Consider the following 27,054-nt stretch of genomic DNA (forward strand, 5'->3'; position numbering starts at 1 on the left):
CGGATCCTTATGCTCAACAATAGAGAAGGGATAATAATAAAAAAGCAATAGTGAATACAGAATTATAGAAAATGATATCGCACTATATTGAGATCATAGCAGCACAACAACATCAATCATGGTATAAACCAAACAATTTTTCATGCTGTTTCAAGCATATCAAAGCACACATTAATTTAACAATATCGCATTTGGTGAAACAGGATGTGAGAACTTGATATCTTGAGCTATTTCCAAAAGATCTAGAAACAGAAAAACATTCTGAAGATAGTACAATAATCAATCAAATCAGATTAATATATACATTTTGGACCATCAATATCTGCAATTTAGAAAGCTGATGAGTACAAAATAAATATAAATTCGCCATTCCTAGCAGCTGCATTTGATCCCCTAATATTTACAAATTGCATACCATCTTGCACACTGCTTATTTAAAAGAACAAATGATAAGGACCTACTACCTACGATAGAATAATGGGGGCAACCTGCATCTCCATCTCTCAAGAGGTCTAAGATCAAATATAAGAACACCACGTGAGTCTGGATAGAATGTTAAATGCTTGCATGAAAATACTGATGAAAATGGCAAGTGAGCTCGCCATAAAAGAAAAAGTAATGCTATAACAACACAACGAAACAGGAAAAATGAGTTGACACAACCTCAACAAAATACCATGGAAGCACTATGAGCAAACCTACACCTAACTCAAGCACAAACTAACAGAACTTAGAGGTTGGCACAGAGTTAAAAGAAAGGCAGAACATCTGAAGGGACCATGCTGTTAGAAGTTAATCTAACGAGGAAAAAATGTCAGCCGCGTGTCTATGATTTGGAAGATGTGAGAAAGAACATATCTCAACTGAAAGAGTATCCAGATTTATGAAATAGACAAATTAGCTCATGGTGTCAGATTCTACCTATATCCAAGGTCCCTTGACATAGTGCTGTCAGGACCATCTTTCATGAGAGCAGATATTAGGCATCGATTAAGACAAACCATTTGTGGCCAAAGTTGACTACAATTTCTACAACCCTGCGTAACTTACCTTGCAGTAGGAAAAAAGAACCTGAATAGTAAAATATTTGTAATCCGCACATGCTAATGCTCCAATGGATGAGAAGGACCTGAACTTAATCCTTATGCAAGGTAAATTCCTTCTAACATTTCAGAAGAACTTAATCAATGGTTTTGATTCTTTTCTTGGATTTGATGTTTTTAAGCAATGTATACTAACCAACTTGGTGACCCAATGTAACTTTGTCGAATTAAGGATGGTTCATTCTGAATATGCATGGACGATCAACGGATCAAGGTGCTCTAACGGCACCTAAGATGACTTAAACACATAAACCTAAGACTTTGGACCATGAAACTACACAACTCAGTGAGGGACAAAGGAAGCTGATTCAGTAAATGATCTTATTTGCAAACTTACTAATATCACGAAAGGGAATATGGCAGCTTTATCTATCAAATAAGATGCATGGCTGAAACAGTGTGGCTGGAATTACCTAGTAAGTGTTTTGCAGTTGCCCTAAACTCATTGAACATATGTCAATCTCTCTACTAAACTCTGAACTTAATAAATATGCAAAGCACAATTGTTAAAGATGTGTAAGCAAAATTGAAAGGGGATAAAAGAAAACAATGTATACTTTTATGCCCATTTGATCGAACACAATGAGGGCGTCGTCCATGGGAGGTTGATGGCGCCAGCAATAGGGAGCAGGAAGGAGCAGGGGGGGGGGGGGGGGGGGGGCACGGAAGCTGCAGATACACGGTGTGTGTGTGGGGGGGGGGGCGGGGGGGGGGTGTGGGGGGCGCGGGGCTGTGCAGCTCCGCTTGCGCGAACGGCTTCTGCTCGCTGTTGGCGCGGAACCTGCCCACCTTCACGCCGGACCCAACAAGCTCCATTTAGGAGGCCTCCGTAGCCCAAGACGTAGGCCCCGGCCCCGCCGCCATACTCTCGGTCCTTTCCACCACCGCCGAGGCCGAGATCGAGATCGACGCTGTCGGTGACCACCTAGCCGAGCTGCTGTCCAGCACCTCGCCGTCCTCCTCCAACCTCCAGTCCCAGACCATGGCGGCACGCACGCTGCGCTCACCAACGAACCGCGTCGTCACCCCGGCCGAGACCGGCCCGCCGGTGCGCCCTCGAGTCAGAGCCGGAGCTGCGTGTCGCTCCCCCACGCCGGGCCGCCGGCAGCCGCAGCACGCTGCCCCCGCACGTGCGCCGGCGGGCGAGCCCTGGCCCCGTCACCGCACCCTCGTGCCACTGCCGGAGCAGTGCAGGAGCTTGCTGTCGCTCCCACTCCGAGCCGCGCCCCCGCACCGGATCTGGATCCCGTAGGAGTGGGCTGGACGGCAAAGCGCTGGGCGGCAAAGCGCTGGGCGGGGCGGCGGCGGGGCGTGGCAACGGAGAGCAGGAGGGGCGGCGGTGGGAGGAGAAAGGGGGAGAGAGGGCCGCCGGGAGGAGAGAGAGGAGAGTAGGGTTTAGGGTGGGGGGTTTCTGAAAAAATGCCTCACGGGGGTTTCTGAAAAACAACAACACTTTCGATTTCTTCTTCGTGTTGAAATAAATTTTAGTCTGAGGATCTATTTGAAAAATATCGGAATGATGTTGTTACACGGTCCAGATGAGCTGGACTTAGTTGTGATTCTTAAAAACTTGAAGGATATTTTTGCAAAATAGCCAAAGAAAAGTGTTGCCTTTTCCTCGTCAAGCGCGGCGGGGAGGCCAAACGAGGGTAACTTTCAATCAAGCTGACTCGTCAATCTTAGCAAAGAGTGTCATAGTACAGTTATCAAGATTTGTTAACTTTGTCGAATAAGTGTTATCACCATGATACTTCTTTTTCATTCTATAAAACTCTTTCCTTCTCTCTTCTTGTTGTGTCAGCAAAATTAATAATGTGATACAGTAATATCACTACGAAACTTTTATTGAGACTGGTCTTAGAAATGTGGCTGTGTATGTAGCCATATTGTGGGCCAGTTCTAAATTTATTTCGTAAAACTTCACAATAATTGTAGTACATAGTTACGTTTAATCTACAGTCTATGGTCGCACTTGCTATAGTCTTAAGAATCGAAGGTTTGGAGGACGTCCAATTTAGCCAGCAAAAATGGAACCCTGACCACATTTTAAAACACTGAAGATCTAGTCTGAACTCGTGTGTTTTGCCAATTTCATCGCTCAAACCACTCACCGTTTTGCCTTAAAACCTGCATAGAAGTAGTAGCCCTATGTACCAGCTTCAACTCTTGGTTAAGGTTACCCGCGAAAAAAAACTCTTTGTTAAGGTTCGCAGAGTGTTTGGTTTCGATTTGGCCAAAAATTGTCGAACAATGCGCTAGGTTCAGAGTGTTGGCGCAGCACCAAATCGACCGTCAGCCGCCTGCTTGCCTGTTTCGCCGCTAGATTGCCTCTTTGGATATAGCGGCCCATGGTCGTTACCACTTGAGCAACGGGCCATGACACGACGGGCTCGCGGGTAGTAGCAAGTAGCAACCTGCAGAGCGGACGGCGGCGCCCGGCCGGGCATGGCCGCTCCCTTCTCCTCCCCTCCGTGGCACGCCAAGGGCGCCGCCGTGCTGCCCTTGGTGGCAGGAGCATGGTCTGCAGGGTGAGCAAGCGGGCCGCCGGCGGTGGGCAGCGCGGCGGTCAGGCACCGGCACCGCCCGCCGCGCCGGCGTCCCCCGCCGTCCGCTTCCGGATCACCGCGCCGCCGTCCACAGGATCGGATCCCGCGCCCACCCCGACGGCCTGGTGCGCGCGGCGCACGAGCGAAGAATGAGGCGCCAGCTGAGCTGTTCGTCCATGGGCCGTGGTTGGCACGAGCCAAAGAGCGACACGTATCACAGGTTGGAGTGGACATCGAAAGTCATCAGCTGGTCAACGCACACAGCATGCCTGATCTGCCCGACGAGCAGTGAGTGAGTGCAGGATGCATCCATTGGGCCGGGCCATTCATGCATGCCATCGGGGCGAACTGGGCACCGGGACTTGCCGGCCGGTGCGTGCCTTTCAAAATTGGCCACCAATGGGCCCAAGCTCGAGCCGGTGAATATCGTCACCGTCGTCCAGCACGTACAGCTCTCACCAGGCTGGGCTTTTAAAAAGTACACACTGTGAACCAAAGTTTTTTTCTTAATCCTACTAAACCAAAGTTATCGAGCGTGCAAGGTAGACGCTGAAGCTTCTGATGCAAGCTACGGCTATAGTTCCACGAAACATTTATATTTTTTTAAGATCCCAAACAAGACGAGCGGTAGACGGCAGTTAAGCCCGTTTGGTTCATATAAAAAAAAATCTTGCTATTTAGAAGTATTAAATAATTTTTTTTAACAGATAGATACTAATTCGCGAGATGAATTTAATAAGCCTAATTAATTCATAATTTTACAACAATGATGCTACAGTAACCATCCGCTAATTATAAATTAATATATCTTATTAGATTCGTCTCGTGAATTAGCCTAAAAATTCTACAATTAGTTTATAGTTAGATTTTATTTAATATTTCTAAATAATAAGATTTTTTTCTGATGTGATTCATGAACCAAACGCTCCTTTAATATAAGTGGATGAGGATAAAATGAACGTACTGCATCCGAGAATGGCTAAAAGTATGGACGATGTAAGATAAAATTGCAGCCACTTCTTCCTAGCTAGTACCGCGGTTGAGTGAGAGTGTGAGATAATAACAATGTTTCAAATGTTTTTGCATAAAAAAGGCTCGACGGTGACATACAAATACCAAACTATTCCCGTGCTCGTAGTAACACTGAGTTTATGAAACAAGATAGATAAATATGTATGATCAGTTATTTTATCTACACAAATATTCAGTTTTCAGATGGTGATTTTACAAGTTTATAGCTACTTAAGAACACTTTATATATAGCAGAGCCCACAAGTCCAAAAAATCACTTATATACAAATTCTAATTTTGGAACGTAACCAAGTATAGAAGAGTTAAGAGTGCAACAGTACAATATTACCATATCCAATATTACTGAAGAATCGAGGTTCCACGTTTCGACTAAATACATATTATTCATATTTTCTCTACGGTTGAGATACATACGAGATGTATACAATACACTTGTATTGCACGTGTACTCTTGGGCCAACCAGTGAAAAAGAAACCTAGAGGCAACACCGTAATAACCGCTGAAAATCTTCAAGGACCGACCGCGAAACCACCAGCGCGGGCCGTGAAAACCACACCACCCACACGGCAGCGTCCAAAACGGCAAAACCCAATAACCAAACTCACACGGAAACCATTATTAGAAAAAAAAAATCGCCGCACCCAATCAGAAAAAGAAAACCCTCTCCCCTCATCCGAACCGTCCACCCCAGATCGGACGGCCACCGGCGCCCCGCGCCCAACCCGCTCCCCACGTCCCACCTCACCAAAGATGCCCTCCTTTTCTTTTCCCCGCATTATTTGATTTCCTCCTCCCCTCTCTACCCTCCTCTCCCTCTCCGCCGCCGCCGCCGCCTCCACCCCCTCCGCTCCCTCCCCTCCGCGCCACCGATCGGGTCCGCGGCCGCGCTTCCCCACCGCCCTCCCGCCGCGGGGTGCTGAAGACTCCAGCTCCGGTCCCGCCCGTACGCCTCGGGGTCGTCTCCGCGCGCCCAGCGACGTAAAGTGCCCAGGTCAAAACCCTAGTCTCCCCCTAGTCGGATCTAGCGGCCGGCCTCGATCCACTCCCGGATCTCCGCCCCGATCCGTCCTCTCGGTTCGCGTGTGGTTCCGGCCGCCTCGATCTGTCGGTTCGCCGGCGGGTGGTTTGCGTGCCCCGGGGTCTGGGCTGTGCGTGCGATCGGTTTTGCCGTGTAGCTCTAGATCTGAGTTGAGTTGGCTCGTGCGGTTGGAGTTGGCTGGTCGATTTCTCGGTGTGGGGAGTTTAGATTCGCTGGTGGGTCGTGGTGCTTGCGAGGAGGGGCCTGTTCTGGCCGTCGATGAATCTGATGCGCACGTGTTGCCGTCTTCGCGCAGCTGATGTTTTCTAGTGTAAATAACTGGCTCCTGAACTACCGCGCGATATCTCTAGTGCTGTGTTGCCGCTCTCTGAACTATGAATAGCGTGTGGCTTCTAGTTTCTTTTGTGTCAGTGTTGCCTTCTTAAGTGAAAGTTGAAGCGTGTTACTAAAAAATTGAGTAGAGACCAATCATGCCCTGCCCTCGTGTATTGGATTTCAGGTCTGTTAGTTACAGTTAAGCTGTAACTGCATAGCTAATCTGTCGTAGGACAATTTTACTGCAGCCAGTTAGTTACACATGTTTTACTTGCTTGCTGGATAGCTCTAGCTTTACTGATTTCTACTTTTGTCACTGTTAATGTGTTAGATACTTAGATTGGAGGCTATAGGAAGTTGGCACTGTGTAGCAATTAGAGTGCCAGCTCTTGTATAGTGGGGCCAACTGAATATGATTCATGCTCAAGTCTATTTTAACATTTGTAAATGTTTATGCAGCAATTATAATGGATCATCCTTTTTCTTCATTTGGCAGCTTGATTCCTAGTTAGACTATAAGAGTCTATCATATTTTCTTGACATGATTGATTTCTCCAATTTGTGTGGATATATTTACTAATGAACTATCGTTTTCATGAGATTGCTATTGTATAAAGCATACATTTTTTGTTCCTCTTTATATGACTATTTAGCTATACATCTAATAATAATAGCTCTCTATACATGCATATTTGGTCTAACTTCACATTATAGAGCAATTTAGTGTGTCTTGTTTGGCTTTTCTTAGAGCAGTTTGATGTGCCTTTAGGTTTTACAATACGGATCACCTTGTTATAGTCTAATTTATATTGAAGGGACAATTTTTCTTTTTGGTGCAAATGGCTTTATTTCGTGATTTTTTTTCATGCACATATATCTGATTCCATCCTGTTTTGGTATTCACAGAGTCAATATGTCACTCGACGTTACTCAAGTTCTCTTAAGTGCGCAATCTGCTGATGGCGCCATCAGGAAGCATGCTGAAGAAAGCCTCAAGCAGTTCCAGGAGCAAAACCTTCCAGGATTCTTGCTCTCCCTCTCAAGTGAGTTGGCCAATGAAGAGAAGCCTGAGGAGAGCCGTAGGTTGGCTGGGTTGATTCTTAAGAATGCACTGGATGCAAAGGAGCAACACAGGAAGAATGAGCTTTTCCAGAGATGGCTGGCACTGGATGCTGGTGCCAAGGCGCAAATTAAAGGATTGCTGCTGCAAACTCTCACATCTCCTGTTGCAAGTGCCAGATCTACTGCTTCTCAAGTTATCGCCAAGGTTGCTGGTATTGAGATTCCGCAGAAGCAATGGCCTGAGCTTATTGCATCATTGCTCTCAAACATACATCAGGTCCAGCCAAACGTCAAGCAGGCAACGCTTGAGACACTTGGCTATTTATGTGAGGAAGTTTCTCCAGATGCTGTTGACCAAGACCAAGTCAATAAAATACTTACAGCTGTTGTTCAGGGTATGAATGCTTCTGAGGCAAACTCTGATGTGAGGCTTGCAGCTACACGGGCATTGTATAATGCATTGGGCTTTGCTCAGGTTAACTTCTCGAACGACATGGAGCGTGACTACATCATGAGAGTTGTTTGTGAAGCAACACAGTCTCCAGAGGTCAAGATAAGGCAGGCTGCCTTTGAGTGTTTGGTGGCTATCTCATCTACTTACTATGATAAGCTGGCCGCCTATATGCAGGACATATTTAATATCACTGCAAAGGCTGTGAGGGGAGATGAGGAGTCAGTTGCACTTCAGGCTATTGAGTTCTGGAGTTCCATATGTGATGAGGAAATTGACATTCTGGATGAGTACAGTAGTGAATTCACAGCTGATTCTGATGTTCCTTGCTTCTATTTTATCAAGCAGGCTCTTCCTGCATTAGTGCCAATGTTGTTGGAGACTCTTCTGAAGCAGGAGGAAGACCAAGATTTGGATGAAGGTGCTTGGAATCTTGCAATGGCTGGGGGAACTTGTTTGGGCCTGGTGGCAAGGACTGTTGGGGATGATATTGTTCCTCTAGTGATGCCTTTTGTGGAGGAGAACATAACCAAGTCTGAATGGAGGCAAAGAGAGGCAGCAACATATGCTTTTGGATCTATCTTGGAGGGCCCATCAGCTGATAAACTGGCTCCTCTTGTAAATATTGCATTGAACTTTATGCTGTCTGCATTGATGAAGGACCCAAGTAACCATGTAAAGGACACAACTGCTTGGACTCTTGGAAGAATCTTTGAGTTTCTTCATGGTTCAGCGCTTGAAACTGCTCCTATCATTACAGCTGAGAACTGTCAGCAAATACTTACGGTGCTGCTTCACAGCATGAAGGATGTCCCTAATGTGGCTGAGAAGGCATGTGGAGCCCTATATTTCCTTGCTCAAGGCTATGTTGATGCTGGATCTGCATCACCATTATCCCCTTTCTTTCAAGATATTGTTCAGAACCTTCTTATGGTTACTCACAGGGAGGATGCTGGAGAGTCCAGGCTGCGCACAGCAGCATATGAGACTCTAAATGAAGTTGTCAGGTGCTCCACTGAAGAGACAGCACCTATTGTTATGCAGTTGGTACCTGTCATCATGATGGAACTCCATCAGACTCTTGAAGCCGAAAAATTGTCAACTGATGAGAGGGAGAAGAGGAGTGAACTGCAGGGCCTCCTTTGTGGCTGCTTGCAGGTCATTATCCAAAAGTTGGGAGGGATGGAGTCAACGAAGTACTCTTTCTTGCAGTATGCAGATCAGATGATGGATCTGTTTTTGAGAGTTTTTGCTTGTAGGAACGCCACAGTTCATGAGGAGGCTATGCTTGCTATTGGTGCATTGGCATATGCAGCTGGTCCAAACTTTGCAAAGTACATGACACAGTTTTATCAGTATTTGGAGATGGGACTTCAAAACTTTGAGGAATACCAGGTCTGTGCCATTACCGTGGGTGTTGTGGGTGACTTGTGCAGGGCACTCGAAGACAAAATTTTGCCCTTCTGTGATGGCATCATGACCCAGCTTTTGAAGGACCTATCAAGTAACCAGTTGCACAGATCTGTAAAACCACCGATATTTTCGTGCTTTGGTGATATTGCACTGGCAATTGGGGAGAACTTTGAGAAGTATCTGATCTATGCCATGCCTATGCTGCAAAGTGCCGCTGATCTGTCAGCACATACCACTGCGACTGATGACGAAATGCTCGACTACACCAACCAGCTAAGGAATGGCATCTTGGAAGCGTACTCTGGTATTCTTCAGGGATTCAAGAGTTCACCTAAGACACAACTACTGATGCCATATGCCCCACATATTCTCCAGTTCCTTGATGCTCTGTACAATGGCAAGGATATGTAAGTCCTGAAAACAACATTCTGTTTTCCTAATTCATTATTTGAGTAATAGTTCTGTGACCTGGTTCATTATAATAATTGTTTTCTTTCCAGGGATGACACTGTGATGAAGACTGCAATTGGTGTCTTGGGAGATCTAGCAGACACTTTGGGCGTCCATGCTGGCCCTTTGATCAATCAATCTGCGTCGAGCAAGGCATTTTTGGAGGAATGCTTGGCGTCAGATGATCCTTTGGTGAAAGAATCAGCTGATTGGGCAAGTATAGCAATCACCCGTGCAGTTTCAGGTTGATGTCACAAGGAGTCTCGAGTCTGCACTTGCATCCATCCACATGTCATCATGTCTGGGTCGTCGATTGCATCATGTCCAGACCTGCTCTTTGGAGAAGTCCAACATCCTTACAGCAGAGTCGGAGGGTCCTCACTAACTCATGCATCAGTACATGCGTCAGCCCATCCTTTCCGCCCCCGCGAGAAAAGAGGGTTCAAGTTGGCTGCCTGCTAACTTTGGCAAAGGGCATCTGCGGCCTCCATTTCTTATTGGAGGTGAGATGAGCTTCTATCGTCGCCAGACATGCTGACAGTTTCCTCAGCATGGCGCGCCTATGGTCTGTGGCCTATAATTTTCCCCTGCATTCATTTCATGCATCGAACTCTGGTCGGATGGTCACTTGGGACAAAAGGCCCAGTTGCTTGCTGCTGATCCAGTAATCAGCAGCGGGCAGGAACGCATTGTCACAGGATTATTTTGTATTAATCAGGGCGGTCAAGTCCATTATGTCAAGACATACCCTCCCTGCTGGTTGCTAGTAGCTTGTTTTTCTCTCTTGTAGCATTCTTTTCCCTTTGTCCACTTGCATTGTCTTGCATTTCACTATTTGTCTGTTTTGTAAGAGTTCTTTTTTTTTCTGGGCAAAACTTGTGTCCTGTCCAGTCTGGTACTGCACGCTGTTTGTACAAGTCTAGCTCCTGCGTGCATGTCAGTTTATTTCCAGGTGTCATTGGAGCAGCGGGCATTTCTGCTTTTCAGTTTTGTTTTTGGTAATCTATACATGCTGCTCCATTCGGGTTTCTCTGAAGCCGGGCTGGTGAAGAAACATAGAGTTATACTAGGTCTGTGGAGTGGTTTTTGCAGGGGGCAGGGGCGAGTTGGTCGGGGTTTGATTTGTGAACTGTACTATGATGGTGTGGGGCTTCTGCCTCCTGCTACCAAACATGTCACATAATTTGTTGAGCATATGAGAATATCATGATGGAATGTGATATGGTCTCTCGTTTTGCCGTCTGCACCTTGCTAGCATGTGCAAGTACACATGCCAGCATGAAGGATTGCTTGGTGATAATTGGCATCCCTGGGCAACAACATTAGAGCTGCTAGCGTTGTGGTAAGTATTGTCAGTGATGGGGATGTTATGTCAGGTCATTCGCTGCGGACACGCTTGGCCGCGCCTGCTTTTAATTGCATCCTCCGAGTAGCAGAACAGCGGCTCTACTAGGGACTTTGCATAGAGCACGTTCTTCATAGTGCCATGGAAATTCCTCTCCAGTTCAGCCTCTCTTTCTAAATGGTTTGTACTTAGCTGTGTCAGAAAATGCTCTACTTGTTCTCTCTTTTATTATTGAGGGGAATTACAGTAGTGAGCCGCTGTCCTAAACCGTTTGTATTATTTTTTGGTAGGGGGTGTCACAAGAGACTTGCTCCTCGCGTTTACCTTTGCTATGCTCCTCTTCTCTTTCTTTTTCTCTCTTTTTTGACCAACGCTCATCAGTCTCTTGCACATCGAGACAACAAAGGTGAATAACTAACGTTAACCATGGCCCCGAATTCACTCTTAGCACCGTAGCTTTTATACATTTCATTAGAACATCAAAGCATCAAAGATCTCCTGTCCAGTTAGACCCTTCCCACGGACGCCACATTACTAAGCTGGCCTATAAAAACCAGCCAAACCCGTCTCACGTCTCGTAACAAACTCACGCCTCACAAGTTCACAACACGATCGGCGAGCGAGCCAGCTTTGCTAAGGCCATGGCTGCAGCCCTCGCCTTCGTCGTGGTCCTCCTCGCCGCCGGCGCCGGCGCCTCTACGGCGACCACGCTGACGATCCACAACCTGTGCCCGCACCGGGTCTGGCCGCTGGTCACCCCGAACTCGGGCCTCCCCTCCATCTCCGACAACACGGCGGGCCTCGACCCCAACGCGCTCCTCTCCCTCTCCTTCCCGCCCACCTTCTGGGCGGGGCGCGTCGCCGCGCGCACGGGCTGCGACGCCGCGGCGTCGGGGTGCTGGACGGGCGCCGCGCCGCCGGCCACCGTCGTGCAGGTCACCGTCCACGACGGCGGCAACCTGGACCGGGCCGCCTACAGCGTGAGCCTGGTGGACGGGTTCAACGTGCCCGCGGTGGTCACCCCGCACGCCGCCGCCGGCGGGCAGTGCCCGGCCCTCGGCTGTGCCGCGGACCTCAACTGCGACTGCCCGCCCGCGCAGCGCGCCGCCGAGGGCGCCGCGTGCCTCGGCCCGCCGGGGTTCTTCAAGAGCCGGTGCCCGCTCACCAGGACCACTCCCACCGACGTGGAGCCCACGCCGCAGAGCTGCCGCGGGCCGGGGGAGATCAAGGTCGTCTTCTGCCAGGCGACCATTGTCACTGGCGCCGCCGCGGACGCCGAGGCCATGGTCATCCGCTCCGTCGTCGCCGACAGCTAGATCCATCGAGGCGTCCCATCTCGATTGGCATAGATGGCTTCGTGTGTGAAATCGTTGTTGCCATGAATCCTTTTGTCCATGTGTGTTTAGTCGGGGACTTCTCCTTTGGCTTCGACGCGTGTACTCCTTCCGGTGTCAGTAGAAATCAGCCCTGAAGCAAAATAATAATGCAAGTTTTTAAACCTCAATGTCAATCTTTTGTCTTTATACAAGCAAAACTTATCATGTTCAGGTAAACTATTCGTGAATTCCCAAAATTGATGATTATACTTCGAACTTCGAACTAATTCTGTGAAATAATCCTGAACTTGTGCAAAACTCAGATGAGGCAAACTGAAACCGGGGCATCCAAAATCCACGGTGCGCACGCATGAGGTGCTTCGATCTGAACGTGCTTGAGGACAGTGAAAGCGCCTGTGCAGTATAACCTTTGGGCATATATGCTTTGCTTCTGGCAGGAAAAAGAGCTAAAGCAAAAGTCGTAGAATTACGGGCCCGATGTCGTCGTCATGGTTAGCTTGTCAACTTTTGACAAAGCTGAATATTGTGCCAAAGACCAAATAAAGGCTCTAGGGCTTAGGTAAATATTTTTTTTGCGGTACGGAATTTCCTGTCGACGGATATTATTTTTCTGAAGCAATGGTAATATATAGATTTGATTGTCTTAACATTACGAATTAAATACTCACAAATAACTTTGCAAAAAGATTTGCGTATAAATTCAAATGGGGAATTTTTAATTGAGATTCTGAAAAATCGCATCATTTTACAATTTACAGGTATATGTGAAATTTGGATAAGAGCTGCAAAAGTGAAAGACAGTGTCCATTTGTTCTCTTTTCTATGACTTTGTTAGCCCACATGAAGAAGCAGGCTCGAGAAAGTGCACATAGTGCGGCCTGAATCTGTCTAAAGTTTCGTGTTCCTTGCAACTTCGAGTTTCTGATCTCGGCGACACCCCACCAATAATCTACCACCTCGGGGTATCCATCGGTGGTCTTCGAGGTTAAGAACCAACAGCTGACGTGCTAGGTATGGGTGTTCATCGAGCATCCACCGGAAAATTTGATGGCATTTTTCAACTTCACCAGCGTTGCGCTCGTCGAGGGTACAACTTTCATCTTCGGCTCGTGGGTCTGCGTCGCTGACAGCGCGGGCAACTTTCGTCGGCACCTCATCAACGACATGAATCTGGAGGCTTCTGTTGCAAGCCAACTTAACGGTCTCGACGAGTTCATCGATAATCTCGACAAGACGCTGCTCCCTGATCTCACTAGGGAGATCGAGGAGGAGGACTATGCGATTCGAGACCCTCTTCGTATTGGAGAAGGACTTGAATCGCCTGCTCAAGGTCGGAGATGACTGCTCCGACTACTACACGGAAGCTACCAGCCATGATCATGCTCTAACTACTTCGACTTCGCGAAGACGCTCGGTGACCAACCGACGACTATTTCGACTACTCGTCTTGACTATAGAACTAGTCGGGAGTAGACCTCACTTCGTCGGCAACTGGTCCTTCGGTTTCCTCAACAAATTGTCATGGCTCCACCGACGACCGCCACGGTTTCGTCGACAATCGTCCACAAATCAAGCTAAGTCACTTATACCTTTTCTGACTTGTTCTTCATAGGATCGGCTACTATTTTGGGTACGCCTCTCGACGGGAGTTATCCACAGGGGCTACACCATGATCGACTATTTTTAGGGTTTGCTGACTAAACTCACGCGTTAGGAACACCGAGTTGTGTCGGGCTCACAGCGGCTACACCCTATGGACATACGCGCTGCAACACGCGCTCTTGCCGGATACTTTATGCGCAACGTGTATTCTCTTTGTTGCATGCCGACTACTTATTTCTGCATTCATTGTCTTCAATTAACGGTTGGTGAAGTACTTAGGTAGCACACGCCTTAATCCGTGAAATCTTAACTCTTCAGCACACCTATGTTCCTACGCGTGCACGTGATCAGCTCTCTGCGCTATGGGCTACGGCTATCAGTAATCATTGCTTAAACGTAACAGGCTAACTATTCAGAAAAAATACATGGCTGACAAGAGCAAGATGAACTTTTTATCATGCATTTTACAATGCTAGGATCCGCTCCCGACTTGATATCATGTTTATCAGTTATAACATATTTTTATGTTTCCCTTGAGGAGGACCAAATCCGGACCATATCGCTGGGTGAGTTATGCTCCCGAGAGCTGTCTTACTCGGCCATCACTTCATCGGCACAAACCACTCGGCGTGCTAGCAGCGACTCGGTCAACTCCCAGGGTCGGGGGCTGGCGCCGCCGACCATGTGGCGTATCTCCTCTGATTCGGCTGGTACCTACGCTATTCAGTGTACCTTCGGTGGCTCGTCTAACTCCCATGTTCTGAGACTGGGCGTGATAAGGCACTCGGCGTACCTTTGGTGGCTAGTCTAGCACGCATGCTCGGAGGCTGGATGCGACAAGGCACTCGGCGTACCTTCGGCGGCTCGTCTAGCTCACGTGCTCGGGGCTGGGCGCAACAGGGCACTCAGCATGTTTTCGGCGGATCTGTCGGTGTTTAACCGGCTGCCCACCGAGAGATATACCTAAGGTGGTAAGTTTTGGGTGAGGGAACGCCAAGATCAGGAACTCGAAGGTGCAAAGAACACAAGACTTTAGACAGGTTCGGGCCGCGCGGAGCGTAACACCCTACGTCCTGTATGGTGGTTTGTATTCTCTTTGGTGTAGAATGACCTAATGATCTCCTTTTTGAGAGGGGTCCCTGACCTCCCTTATATACCCGAGAGGCTAGAGTTATAAAGATGCTAACCAACCCCCTCCGAGGGATCACACCAGAGCTGATCTCGAATAGATCCTCTCCGTGTCGGTTAGCTCTATCTCCTATTTAAATGGGATAAACAAGAGATAAACAAAATGAATAAGAGATAAGACAGGCTTAATCTCTTAAACTTCGTGACATGCCCAGCCCGGTGGCCCCGGGTCTGACAGGATCGTCTGGCTCCCACGCTTAGGGCTGCACGCTGGAAACAACTGGGCGTATCACTATGTAGAAACTGAAGAGTTTATATCGGGATTAGATTTGTTTTGAGCGGTAATTTCGGGTTTATTTGGAAAAAATATTTTCTTAACTATTTTTTTAGGGATGCTATCCCGAAAAAAGATATTTTCAAATTTTTGAACCAATTGGCTTATTTTAACCATCAACTCAAATTCTTAATTTTTTACACAATCTATGCCACGACTCTTTGGATCTTTTTTTTTTAAACCTTGGGATTTGGATTCAAGACTCGAGGGTTGCATGTTGCGGGACACGTGTCATCAACGACTTATTTTCAAATTTTTTGAAGATAAGAGCGAAAGATTCAAGACTAATTTGACCCTCATCCTGATTCTTCGATTCAACCTTAGACTCGAGGACTACTCCATGTGGAGTGTGAGTTTCATCGCATCCTATATAAAAGAAGACTTGAAAACTACTCAGGCATGAGTCCCTCACAGCCTCGAAGCAGCCAAGTAAGTATTCGAAAGACACCTTCAAGACGGAGTTCGAAAGAACTCGAAGATGCCTTCAGAAGTACTTAGGAGCCTGCACTACTCGACTACAAGGAATTCGGGAGCTTGTCAGATCCGGAGCCACAGTACTACGCACATAGCGTACTTATTCTAGAATAAGTGATGGAACATGGCCCACACCCTACACCAGCTGTAACTACTTGTATAGGAGCAGGACTAGTCGGAATATAAGAAAACTACCCGAGTAGTACTCGGCTGGACTCCTAAGATTTCCATATAACGCTATCCCTCCAGACTATATAAGGGCGGACAGGGACCCCCTCCAAACATCACATCATCTAAGGCAATACAAACCACCACACAGGACGTAACGTATTACGCATACTGCGGTCCGAACCTGTCTAAAATTTCGCGTTCCATGCACCTTCAAATAATAATTTGGGAAGGAGTAGCAGTAGCTAATCCAATTGGTATACTCTCTTGCATGGGTGTATCACTTCTACTGTATGTATTAACAATGGCAGATGCCGCAAAATATTGTAGAGGGGCTGAGCTCTTTCTTGCTCCTTTATCTCTTCATTTTTCTTCTTTCCTTTTCTCTTTTGCGATGTCAACTAATTCAGATGGCCAATTGCACACAATCATTCTTCGCATATACAACTTGTGCGCTTTATTAAATGTTTCCTATCCTCAACAGGAGCTCAGGCTTGAGAACATATCTAGTATTACCACCACTTTAGGTGTTACCGTGTTATCAAAACTAATAGCATTTGCATCAAAAGTTCATCCAAAAATACGAATAGATAGAGCACATAAATATCTACCATCATGCAAAGTTTGAGGTTAAGCAAAAACTGGTGCAAGAAGGGAAAAAAAGAAAAACTTGCACTTAAATAGTTGCGCAACTTTTGAAGTGCAAGGGAGTGGGTTTGAAGGGCCGGATACATTCTCGCTCAGGCATTACCCATCCTGGGCCAGGCTGCTTGGAAGGTACTGGAGAACCAAGGCCCGTGAGTGGGTTTGAAGCCTCTGATGGCCCCAATACAAGGACCTGAGAAACCCAGCCCAACTTGGCACGTCCAGGCCCGCTGGGACCCGGCACTGTAAAAAGGTTCTAACCAAAAGGTTGGATTGGCTTTTACCGTTTTACTTTTACTTCCACGCCACGGTAAACAGCAACCGCATTTATTTTTGAAAAAAGTAAACAGCAACCACATGATCATGGGGTCGTGCTAGTTTGGTCGACCCTAGGGAGGGGCGTCGATCTTACGACCGTTTTTTTTTCTTTTTTTAGTACTTTTTTTTTGTCTTTTTCTGAAGAAACTTCCCAGAGAAAAAAATTGGAGAGCGTGGAAACATTTTGATGGGAAAAGAATTAAAAGAGAAAGTTTTGAGAAAAATTGAAATTTTTTAACAAAAACTGTTGCATACAAAATCAAAATAAGTTTGGGTAGAAAAAATTTTATGAAAACTTTTGCGTCTAAAATAAAAAAAGTTTGGAAAAAAAGTTTTGTAAAAACTTTTGCATCTAAAAATAAAAAAATAAAAATACAAAACGCCGCTACCCTGCCTCGGGGTGCTCGCAACCGCCACTGGCTCGATGCACCACGCCTCCCTGTCACCGGCCCGCCGCTCCGCCGCGAGCTCGTCCGGGGGAGGTCACCGCCGCCTCCGCCCTGCTGTGCCGCGCCGCTGCACCGCGAGCTCGCTCGGGAGAGGTCGCCGCTGCTCCCGCCGGGGAGCTCGCCGCCGCTCTGCACCATATTCAGAGGAAGGAAATGATGAAAGGGAAGGGAAAGAAGAAAAAAAAAAGAGAGACAGAGTTTAAGGGATACGGATCGACCGTAAATTTCAGAACTTACAGTCGAGTATATACTTAAGCATCGGGATGATCGTGTCTTACTTCGAGTGTTGGAGACTACATCCTGCGCTGCATGTCTGCATTGGTACGTATCTCAGTGCCGACATGGCGACACCGTGCCACCAACCGCTGTGCTCATGCATCGAATATGCATTGCATTGATTCCTCCCACCCGTTGAGGGTACGTACATTTTGGTTTGTATCGTGCATAAGCTAGTACAATGAATTGTAGCTGCAGTACGATGTTTATCCTATCTTTAGTTCTTAGAGTAGGTGCTCATTTTTGCATCTAGGTCTTCCGCATACAATCGCCAGCGTAGAGCCTAACATTTTCGGGGAGAAACTAAGGCTCTATTTGTTTACCCATAGATTATATAATCTAGCTTAAATAATCCTCAGTGATCAACAAACATCTTAGATTATAATCTAGATTATTAACCCATGTTCTAGATTATGATAATCCTATAAGCTATAGAAAAGATGCTTATTTCAAATTATAAGCTAGATTATATAATCCTACAACTATAAGCTTAGATTATATAGGCATAAGGAATTTAACCGGGAGCTAGTTATGATGATACACCGATGCTATGATGTGGATGTGGCTTTTGAGAAAGATGACACACCCATACCTTTGATGATCTGATACACATGTGCGCCAGTTAGGGGTGGTAAAGAGCTCAAATTTTAACCTAGATAATCTAAAGGGGAGTTCTGATCTTATATAATTTCAAGCTAAAAATATATTTGGATCAAGTTGGATCGTGAAGAGAGTATTAGGGCCATAATTTGTTACCACCCCTAGCGCTGGCGCTAGGTACTGTATGTGTTTTTTCTTCAAGAAGTAATCTGTGTATTTATCATAGATTTTGCTCATTGTTTTTAGATTACCGAACTATATATATAAGAAAGAACGAATTGAACAACCCATTATTCTCGCTAGAAAAGAAAATGAGGGTATAAATTTATAAAAAAGATTCGGGTTATTTTTTTTACCGTAGACTGTAGAAGTGTAGAGGATACGAATTCACCCACCCGGCCAGTACCCACCGGCCCATGCGCGTAGATGCTAATCATGTTTCTTTTTCCGAAAGGCCAAGATGCTAATCAAGTCGAACAGACATTCCCCAAGCACGAAGCCTAGCTTCGTTAAACAAACTCCTAATGGGCAGTAACTTAGGTTAAACCAGCAATCGATCTTCTGATCTTTTTACCAAAACAAGATTCTTTTTAATTTAACCTGTATCGCTGCAGTGCCTAGTGGGCGCCCGTGCCCCTCCAAGCTGCTCGCCTGCTCCAGCCTCCTCGCTCATCGCCTCATCGGCCAGGGCCCCGTTTAGATTGCAAAACTTTATAACATTTGGTACTGTAGCGCTTTCGTTTGTATCTGACAAATTTTATCTAATCATGCACTAACTAGGCTTAAAAGATTCGTCTCGTGATGTACAATTAAACTGTGCAATTAGTTATTTTTTTACATACATTTACTGCTCCATGCATATATCCCAAAATTGATGTGATAGAGAGAGAGTATAAAAAAATTTACTGCTCCATGCATATATCCCAAAATTGATGTGATAGAGAGAGAATATAAAAAATTGGAACTTCGAGTGCATCTAAACAAGACCCAGTACGAGCTGCTGCTCGGATCTCGATCCATTGCCCATCATCCTGATCGAATGCAGGCACCGGAACTCTGCACTGACGTTCACTGCACAAGTGCACAGACAGGAGAGAGAGAAAGAGATGCTTTTGATGAGTAGGACCGCACGTACTCGGTGGTTCATTTTGGAGTTTTTTTGAGTGGGTAAACAGTAAAGTACTGTAGATTCGCTGCAGCGTTGCATGCCGATGTTTCGGTGTCTGTAGCCTGCCAGAGAAAGTCCCCAGGCACGTTCTCACTGACCCTAGGGGCAGTGGCTAGTAGTAGAAACTAGCCGCGTTTCTCACGCGTGGTGACAAATGTGCAGTGACGGCCAAAACGTGTGTGCTCGTCGAGTATAATCTGTCCAGTGTGCCGTGACGACGGCCTTCTAGGCTGGTAAAAATGTGATCTTGAGCGTGGTTTGATGCATGGTCAGACTTCTGAACATTTTCCTTCAAAAACGACCTTATGAACATAGCCGTTGCTCCTGCTTCTGCTCGAAGAAACAGTACAACATTGAGCACTACATACACGTGCTGTGTGTCTTCGTGTCAGCATTTTTGCTCTGAGAAGATAGATGCATCATCGTGCTACCAACTATCAAAGCTACAAACAAGCCATTTGCTGCCAACAATTTTTGAGTAAAATACACCCCGATCCTTAAACTTGGCTTGTAATATTATCTACGTTTCTAAAGTTTTAAAATACATATTCAGCTCGACGAATTTACTAATTGGGTCACCTGACGTCTAAATTACTATTTTAAATTATAAACCGGAAATATTTATGTTGGTATGGAGCTTATATGTGACATTTTAAATTTTTTTCACTCAACTCTTATATTTTTCTAAATTCTCTACAAGATTATGTTTCAAAACTTTATCTCTGAATATTTTTTTTCTTTTTATTTCCCCAAAATTTTTCCTTTTTATTTTCTAATTTCTTTACAACTTTTGGCATATGAGTTTCATTTTCCTACAAAATTTTTATACAGATCTTTTGTATTTAAACATTATTGTATAAGTAAATTTGTTATGTTTCTTGAATGTATATGTTTATATAAATTTTATATTTAAATAATTATATAATCTTTAATTTAGTTTAAATAAATATGATTTGAATCTCACGTATCGATTAATATGTTTAAAGATTTGAATATGTATTTTAAAAATTTGAGAACTTGCATGATATCCCGGTCCAAGTTTAAGATCGGGTGCATTTTACTCTAATTTCTGTGTGCGTTTTTTTTCCAACCTTGTAAAAGGAACCCTTTACGTTCGAGGAATCACGCCACCTCATCCAAACTTTGCGAGGTGCCCGATAAAGAGGTGAAAAGTGAAAAAGTCGCATGGCAGCGCCTTTAGTTTCTCTTTATTACGGTCCTATCCGGAGGAGGCTCAAACTGGCAACTGCAGCGCTGCCACGTCGTCGCAGACTCGCAGGGCACGCCCGCATGCATTCATGCAGCCCACTGGGCGAGCACGCAGCATCCGATCCATGGCCGTCCCACAGGCTACACGACGCCACCGACCCATCTCTCAACGCCATGCCCTACTCCTCTCTGACAGGCCCCTCCTCGATCTGTCTAGAGCATCCATCAAAGTTTAAAACTTTTCTTTACCTTTTCACCGTGCCCTCACCCAGTTTTTACCGCGATCGCAACACCATCGCCCACGCCTATAAATGCCCCCAGGGCTCTAAACCCTGAACCCATCCCAAGCAAGCAGCACCCCAGGGCTCCAAACCCTGAACCCATCCCAAGCAAGCAGCAATCTTCTCTCCGAGTCAGTCAGTGGACAAGCCACTCTCCGAGAGCGAGGTAGAAGCAGACGGCGATGGCGGCGGTGTCCAAGGCCTCGGCGGCGGCCCTGCTGGTGGCGGCGGTGGCCGTGCTCCTCGCCGCGTCGGCGTCGGCGCAGACGACGCACGACAACTGCGCCAAGAACAAGAAGATCACGGTGCAGAACCTGTGCGCGCACGACGTGGCGCTCACGCTGGAGCCGCTGGCCAACAGCCCGCACCTCTTCAACGGCGCGCCGACGTACACGCTGCGCCCGCACAGCCACGCCGAGTTCCCGGTCTGCTGGTGGACGGGGCGGCTCAAGGCGCCCGGCGCGCCCACCGCCGAGTTCCACGTCGGCATCGACGGCGGCTCCTTCTACCTCGCCGCCAACACCCGCCAGCCCGGCCTCGGCGTGCCCGTCATCGTGTCCCCGCACGGCTCGCCGCTGCAGGGGGAGTGCCCCGCCGTCGGGTGCCCCGTCCAGGGGCCCTGCTCCGCATCGCAGGTGCCCAGCGGGAGGTGCCGCAACGTCCAGGAGATCAAGGTCATCTACTGCAGCCCGCACGTGTGATGATGTGACCGGCCGCTCGAGCTCGAAGAAGAAGGACGGCAATGGTTGTTGAGTGCTGTTGCTGTCGGTGTCGTCGTCGTCGTCGTCGTGTTCGTTCGTTGGGATCGGATTAGCCGGCCGTTTGCTTTAATTAGACTGGATTAGTAGGAGTCGCCGCTGATTGCTCAGCTCAGGTCGATGTGAGCGAGCGAGCGAGCGCGACGCGTGCGTGTGTCAGATCATCAGATGTGTCGTCGTGTGTTCGTCGGGAGCGACTCGTGTCTCTGCTCTGTGTGTTCGTGGAGCCAATAATAATTAGTTTTAGTTATGGAAATGCTGACGCGTCTTTCCATGGATGCATGCTTTTCATTTGCTGATAAATCGGACCGCGTTTTTCTGAAAAAAAAAGTTCAGACACACACATGGACATGCAAGCACAAACAGGCCCACCAAAGTTTTTTTTAAAAAAAGTAGTTATTAAAAAAAACTGTAAAAGTTCTATCTGGCTCGCTCAACCCTCGCCGCAGTTCGTTTTCCCTAATTGTTTCTCCCCCAATCCACAATAAACGCTTCCCTGTCGGCTTCAAGGCGTAGCTACTAGCTAGGGCTTTTGCAAACCCAAGCTTAACACATAGGAGTATTATAAAAGATATTCGAATGGCTGCAAACAACCGAAGACATTCAAGTTCAAGTTGCGCCTTCCTCGGCTCCGGCTGCATCTTCTTCGTCGGCTCCTCCTCCTCCTCCGACGCATGCTGGATAGCTCTGCCGACTGACGCTGCAGCTCCCCTCCCTGTTCTCCCCACCGTCCGCGGCAGCTACCTCCTCCGCCACAAATTGATCCGCGCTCTTCATCCACCTGCTAGGGGCTCGGCGCTGGCGTCGGCCATCGGAGCCTCTACCTCCTCCGCGTCCTCGCGCCCAGGCTTCCATGCTGAGCTTGCCGCCGCGGGCGTCCTGGCTCTTCCCGACGCCGGATGCTCCGCCGCGTCCCCGCGCGGCAGCGCCCACGCGCCGTCGCCGGAGGCCGAGTACGCCCATCGCGGCCAGCATGCTGGCTCCACTCCTCAGTGTCAGTTTTGGCTCGCAACAATCGCAGCATGGACGGGCAACAAAGGTCCTGACAGGGCAGTTTGGTGTGGGCCCCTTCGGTGTAATGGCGTTAAGGGCCTGGGCCTCAGGCTGCCCTGACCCACCTACGCGGACGGGCGGGCGGGCGGCGTTAGACGGCCCATGGGCCTAAGCTGGAGCACGGAGGGTGATGCTCTGGGCCTCTGGGATGGATCATGGATGGGGTCGGGAAACTTATATTTATCTTCCTCTTCCTCTGTTTGAGATTCGTGTAAAACTAAAAATGAATGGATGAGATGAAAACACGTGCTATAGCGGTTCAACGTAGGCTGGCTTGTATGGGAAGGAGGGGGCACGTGTTAGCCTTTAGTTGGATGATGTAGAGGAGTGACGGAAGGGATTTCTTTGGATTTGAAGCTTTGATTTTATTTTTCTCTCAAACTATAAATGTGTTTTGTATTCCGTTTGCATAATCGTGTTACTTAAAATTTATACAACAAAATAAGATCCAATATAGATATTTTTATTTTTATTTTCAAAAATCAATATTTGAAGTTACTAATTCAACATTTTGATGTACATGTTGAACATCTTTAATACACTGCTTCAACATTTTCACGTGAAATATTGAATTGGATTATTAGAAATGTTGAATCTAATATTTAAAAATATTGATTATATCAATCTAATATTTTGAGTATACTGGTCACAGAATATTTAGCACGAAAATATATTACTGGCGTAGTTTAAAAGAAGAATAAAAAAAAGATGGCATACTGCTTGATTAGCTTGCCCTCCGCGGCTGTCTATGCTCACGCGTTAAAAAGGGTAGGTTGGACTGCAGCTGCTCTTCTGATGGAAAAGCTCCATACGTAAAATGTTAGCAAGCCGGTGATGATACAGAACAGGCATTCACCGATCAGCCGCGCTAGGCAGGTGACGGACTGACGACGACGGTGAAAACTGACATTATTACCCTTGGGTCGGTAAGTAGCAAGGCAGGTTGGTTCGCTGGCATCTCCATCCATCCGCGCCTCGCACAGTCACCCACCATCCTTATCCCCGACACGCCGTACGAGCCGGCGGCTGTCCAAGTTGGCACGCGTGGGCGTGCGGTCGCGGCGCAGTGATTTCGCGCGGAGACCGGCGACGAGTCGCCGGGGGCTCGCGACACCTGCCTAGCCAGCACGATGCCTCGGGGATCGGGAAAAATTTATCCGGAGCGAGCACGTGAAGGTGATGATGCTGCACCGCGAATTCCTCGGCGGTAGGCCCAGCACGCACGACGGCACGAGAGGTACGCGATGGCCAATGGGGGCTCGTCCTGTCGCGTTGGTTTTTGAATTTCACCCTCTTCATTTTTTTTCCACCAAAAAAGAGCTAGCTAGGGTGCTTTATTTTTGGTAATAAATCAGTGTGTGATGTGACGTAACGGGTCCTGTATACGCGACATGGCACGGTGCACCGTAACAAAAAAAAGAAAAAAAACGCACTACACTCTTCTAATGTCCTCATACAGGAATCTTCCCTCCATTCGGATCTACCCTCAGCTCTTGACTTGATGATGTGGCGAGTTACGTTTGAACAATCCATCTCAACCATCGTCGTTGGCTTCCTTGGGCATCCAGCAAGCACCAAGGATTTACTCCTCCACGGCGAGCGGATATTTCACCTTGGCCCTCCCGTTGGTTTTGAGCTTCGATGCGGTTTTATGCTGCAGTTGGATTGGAACAGTACGAGTGCCCCCCTAAGGAGGTCTCAGGGCCCAAGGCTGAACTCTGATATAGGAGGGAAGGGGGCGAGTCATTGCTTACCTACCCTGTCGAAATTATATAGATTAGTGTGTTTGAATTAACAGAGATCGCCAGGAGCAGATTGACATTGACAGGTACGTTACATTAACATGAATAAACAATAATAATTTATATCTGGGGTAGTTCATGGCAGTGACAGTGTGGCGGCGATAATATCACCGATGAGTCGGGGCAGGGGAAGCAGTGGCGATGGTGAAGTGGGCTTTCTCCCCTCGCTTCAGCACTTCTTTCAGATCGGGTTGAGTCTGAGATTTTTGGTGGGACACTGTGGTATGGTGATATTTAGATGGCGTGCCCCGACGTGCTCCTCTTGACTTTATATTGTGTTGCGCGAGAGGGTCTATTGCCAGTGAATGACAGACGCGCCCCCGATCAGGGCACGTGGGAGGCGGAGGAATCAGTCATTTGACCGATCAGAGATCACACAACTAACATAGCGAAGGTTAGAGGAAGTCGTAGACACACACGGTGGTGGCAGCATGGATCAAATAAACATGACTAGATTAGAAGAAGGAAAATAAAAGCTTCTCCTCCGTAAACCTCTCAACACGTATCTCACCTTGGGTGTGCACTAGTTACACAAGTAGGGAGTGTAAAATAAAATAACTCCATCAGCTTGCACCCTCCAAGTGTAATTATTGGCATGATTAAAATCACGTGCAAAAAGCCAAAGCGATTGATATGATTAAAATAGTGGAACCCCATGCGGCTTCAATGTCTACAAATTGCAAATCATGCTTCAATGTCTACAAATTGCAAATCAAGTTTATACATATACTAGCTTGGTTCAAAAAAAAAACTCAACCTAAAGATAGAAGATTCTTCTAGGATCCTCGAGTTTTTATCCCCTTCATTTGGCAACTTATTCTCATACAAGTTGGGCAATAATTTCCATTTTGTGGTGAAAAGAAAAACCGTAGAACCCCGCGCTTTGATCTACACATTGCTAGTCAAAGCCTCACCAACTCCAACCCCATTATCCTCGTTACTTGGTCACATTGGATGATTGCATAGCTATCCAATGTAAATTTCAGTTTTCTATCCTACATATCTCTTTTTTCTTTTTGCTTGACACTTACAGTCACCACACTTTTTTGTCTATAAAACTAGCAACCTTGCCCATTGCTCTTCAGTCTCCACCAGGCACCAGCACTTCACTCCAAAGCAAAGACAAGAAATTAACCAAGAACACGCCATGGCGCCCGCGACGGGCAAGCTTCTCTTCCTCGGCTTCCTCCTCCTCGCGGCAGCCTCGTCGACGCCGGCGGCGGCCACCACGCTGACGCTCCACAACCTGTGCCCGTACCCGGTATGGCCGCTGGTGACCCCGAACACCGGCTTCCCGTCCATCTCCGACAACACGGGCCGCCTGGACGGCGGCGGGCGCGGGCTCGTCTCCTTGCGCTTCCCGCCGGGCTTCTGGGCGGGCCGCGTGGTGGCGCGCACGGGCTGCGGCAGCGGCAGCGGCGGCTCCGCGGGGGCCGCGTGCGAGACGGGCGCCTCGCCGCCGGCGACGGTGGTGCAGCTGGCGGTGCACGCGGAGGGCCGGGACCTGGCGGCGTACAGCGTGAGCCTGGTGGACGGGTTCAACGTGCCGGCCGTGGTGAGCCCGCAGGCGGTGGGCGGGGGCCAGTGCCCGGCGCTCGGGTGCGCGGCGGACCTGAACGCCGGGTGCCCCCGCGCGCAGCGCGTGGTCGGGGGCCGGGGGGACGTGGTGGCGTGCAGGGGCCCCGCAGGGTACTTCAAGGAGCGGTGCCCGCTGACGCGCACCACGCCCGCCGACGTGGAGCCCGTGCCGCAGCGGTGCTTCGGCCCCGGCGAGCTCAAGGTCGTCTTCTGCCAGCCCGCCATGGTGAACGCCGCCGCCGCGGGCGAGACCACCGGGCGCATCCGCACCGTCGTCGCCGACAACTAGATCGAGCGAGCAACTAGCTGCGCAGCCAGCCAGGCAGCCGCCGGTGGCCGGAGGGAGGAGGTGGCCGCCTCTGATTAGTGCGCAATAAAGGTAGATTAAGGAGGTAATTAAGCGTGTTTTAGTGCTGTGAGACCGTGTCAGCGTTCGTGTGTGTGTGGTAGTGCCCGTTGGCTTGGTTGCCAAGTGTCCGGCCGGCCGTGCCGAGTGAATAAATGAGCTCAGCACACGCGTGCATCACGTGTGTTCTTGAGTTTGTGACAGGTGTCATGATGTCTCGTGTGTGCTCTTGAGTCAGTGGCGTCGCCTACGTTTAAGCACGAAGGCCGCCATGCACGGGCGCGTGAGGTAGAGGAAGAGTATGGACGCGAAGCATGTTGTCGTTAGTGCTAAGCTTAGCTCGGGGTCGCGATGCATTCACTGTGTGCTCGAGGAATCTGCAGAACGTTGGAGCTTCGAATGCAAAGGAAAACATATTGGACCTGTAGGGATGCAGAAAGTTTCGAACGAATTTGGCCTTCAACTCCCGTGTTCTAAATAGGAACACAGTAAATTTTGAATCGGAACGCCCAAAGTATGAGATTTGAGTAATACCGAACGAGGTCGTGCTTGGAACGAAGGAATGTAAAATTGAAGAATGGAGAAGCCGTTTGGAACGCAGGAACTAAAATACATGAAACCTTCTCATATGAGTGGCAGAAAACGAGCAAAAAACACAATATCCAGCCACATAGTAGCACATCTCAACCACCACTGACACTGAGGAAGGGCACTCAATTGTTCCTGCGCAAATCCGTCTCAGAAGCCGAGTTCAGGTAGCGAATCCAGCCC

The 27,054-nt window shown here is 47.9% G+C and overlaps 4 protein-coding genes and 1 long non-coding RNA gene across 5 annotated transcripts; 4 read left to right on the forward strand and 1 right to left on the reverse strand.

Annotated features, from left to right (window-relative positions):
* Positions 1–276: 276 nt before the first annotated feature.
* Positions 277–1,750, reverse strand: LOC112887133. Its single transcript, XR_003227502.1, has 2 exons — positions 1,661–1,750; positions 277–512 (listed from the first exon to the last, which is right to left on the reverse strand). It is a non-coding gene; the product is annotated as an uncharacterized LOC112887133 (long non-coding RNA).
* A 3,713-nt stretch (positions 1,751–5,463) lies between these two features.
* LOC112884442 (importin subunit beta-1) lies at positions 5,464–10,634 on the forward strand. The gene is made up of 3 exons (XM_025949827.1): positions 5,464–5,673; positions 6,943–9,369; positions 9,463–10,634. Exons 2-3 carry the CDS (start codon positions 6,950–6,952, stop codon positions 9,659–9,661), a joined length of 2,619 nt encoding a protein of 872 aa, XP_025805612.1. The 5' UTR covers positions 5,464–5,673; positions 6,943–6,949; the 3' UTR covers positions 9,662–10,634.
* Positions 10,635–11,319: 685 nt separating this feature from the next.
* On the forward strand, positions 11,320–12,310 carry LOC112887229 (osmotin-like protein). The gene has a single exon (XM_025953357.1). The coding sequence runs from the start codon at positions 11,399–11,401 to the stop codon at positions 12,071–12,073; it is 675 nt and encodes a 224-aa protein (XP_025809142.1). The 5' UTR covers positions 11,320–11,398; the 3' UTR covers positions 12,074–12,310.
* An 8,504-nt stretch (positions 12,311–20,814) lies between these two features.
* LOC112888111 lies at positions 20,815–21,760 on the forward strand. The gene has a single exon (XM_025954463.1). The coding sequence runs from the start codon at positions 20,929–20,931 to the stop codon at positions 21,445–21,447; it is 519 nt and encodes a 172-aa protein (XP_025810248.1). The 5' UTR covers positions 20,815–20,928; the 3' UTR covers positions 21,448–21,760.
* A 3,668-nt stretch (positions 21,761–25,428) lies between these two features.
* Positions 25,429–26,496, forward strand: LOC112888110 (osmotin-like protein). Its single transcript, XM_025954462.1, has one exon. The coding sequence runs from the start codon at positions 25,507–25,509 to the stop codon at positions 26,224–26,226; it is 720 nt and encodes a 239-aa protein (XP_025810247.1). The 5' UTR covers positions 25,429–25,506; the 3' UTR covers positions 26,227–26,496.
* Positions 26,497–27,054: the final 558 nt, after the last annotated feature.

This window comes from Panicum hallii, chromosome 3 (genome assembly GCF_002211085.1).
Source record: "Panicum hallii strain FIL2 chromosome 3, PHallii_v3.1, whole genome shotgun sequence".
Lineage (NCBI taxonomy): Eukaryota > Viridiplantae > Streptophyta > Magnoliopsida > Poales > Poaceae > Panicum > Panicum hallii.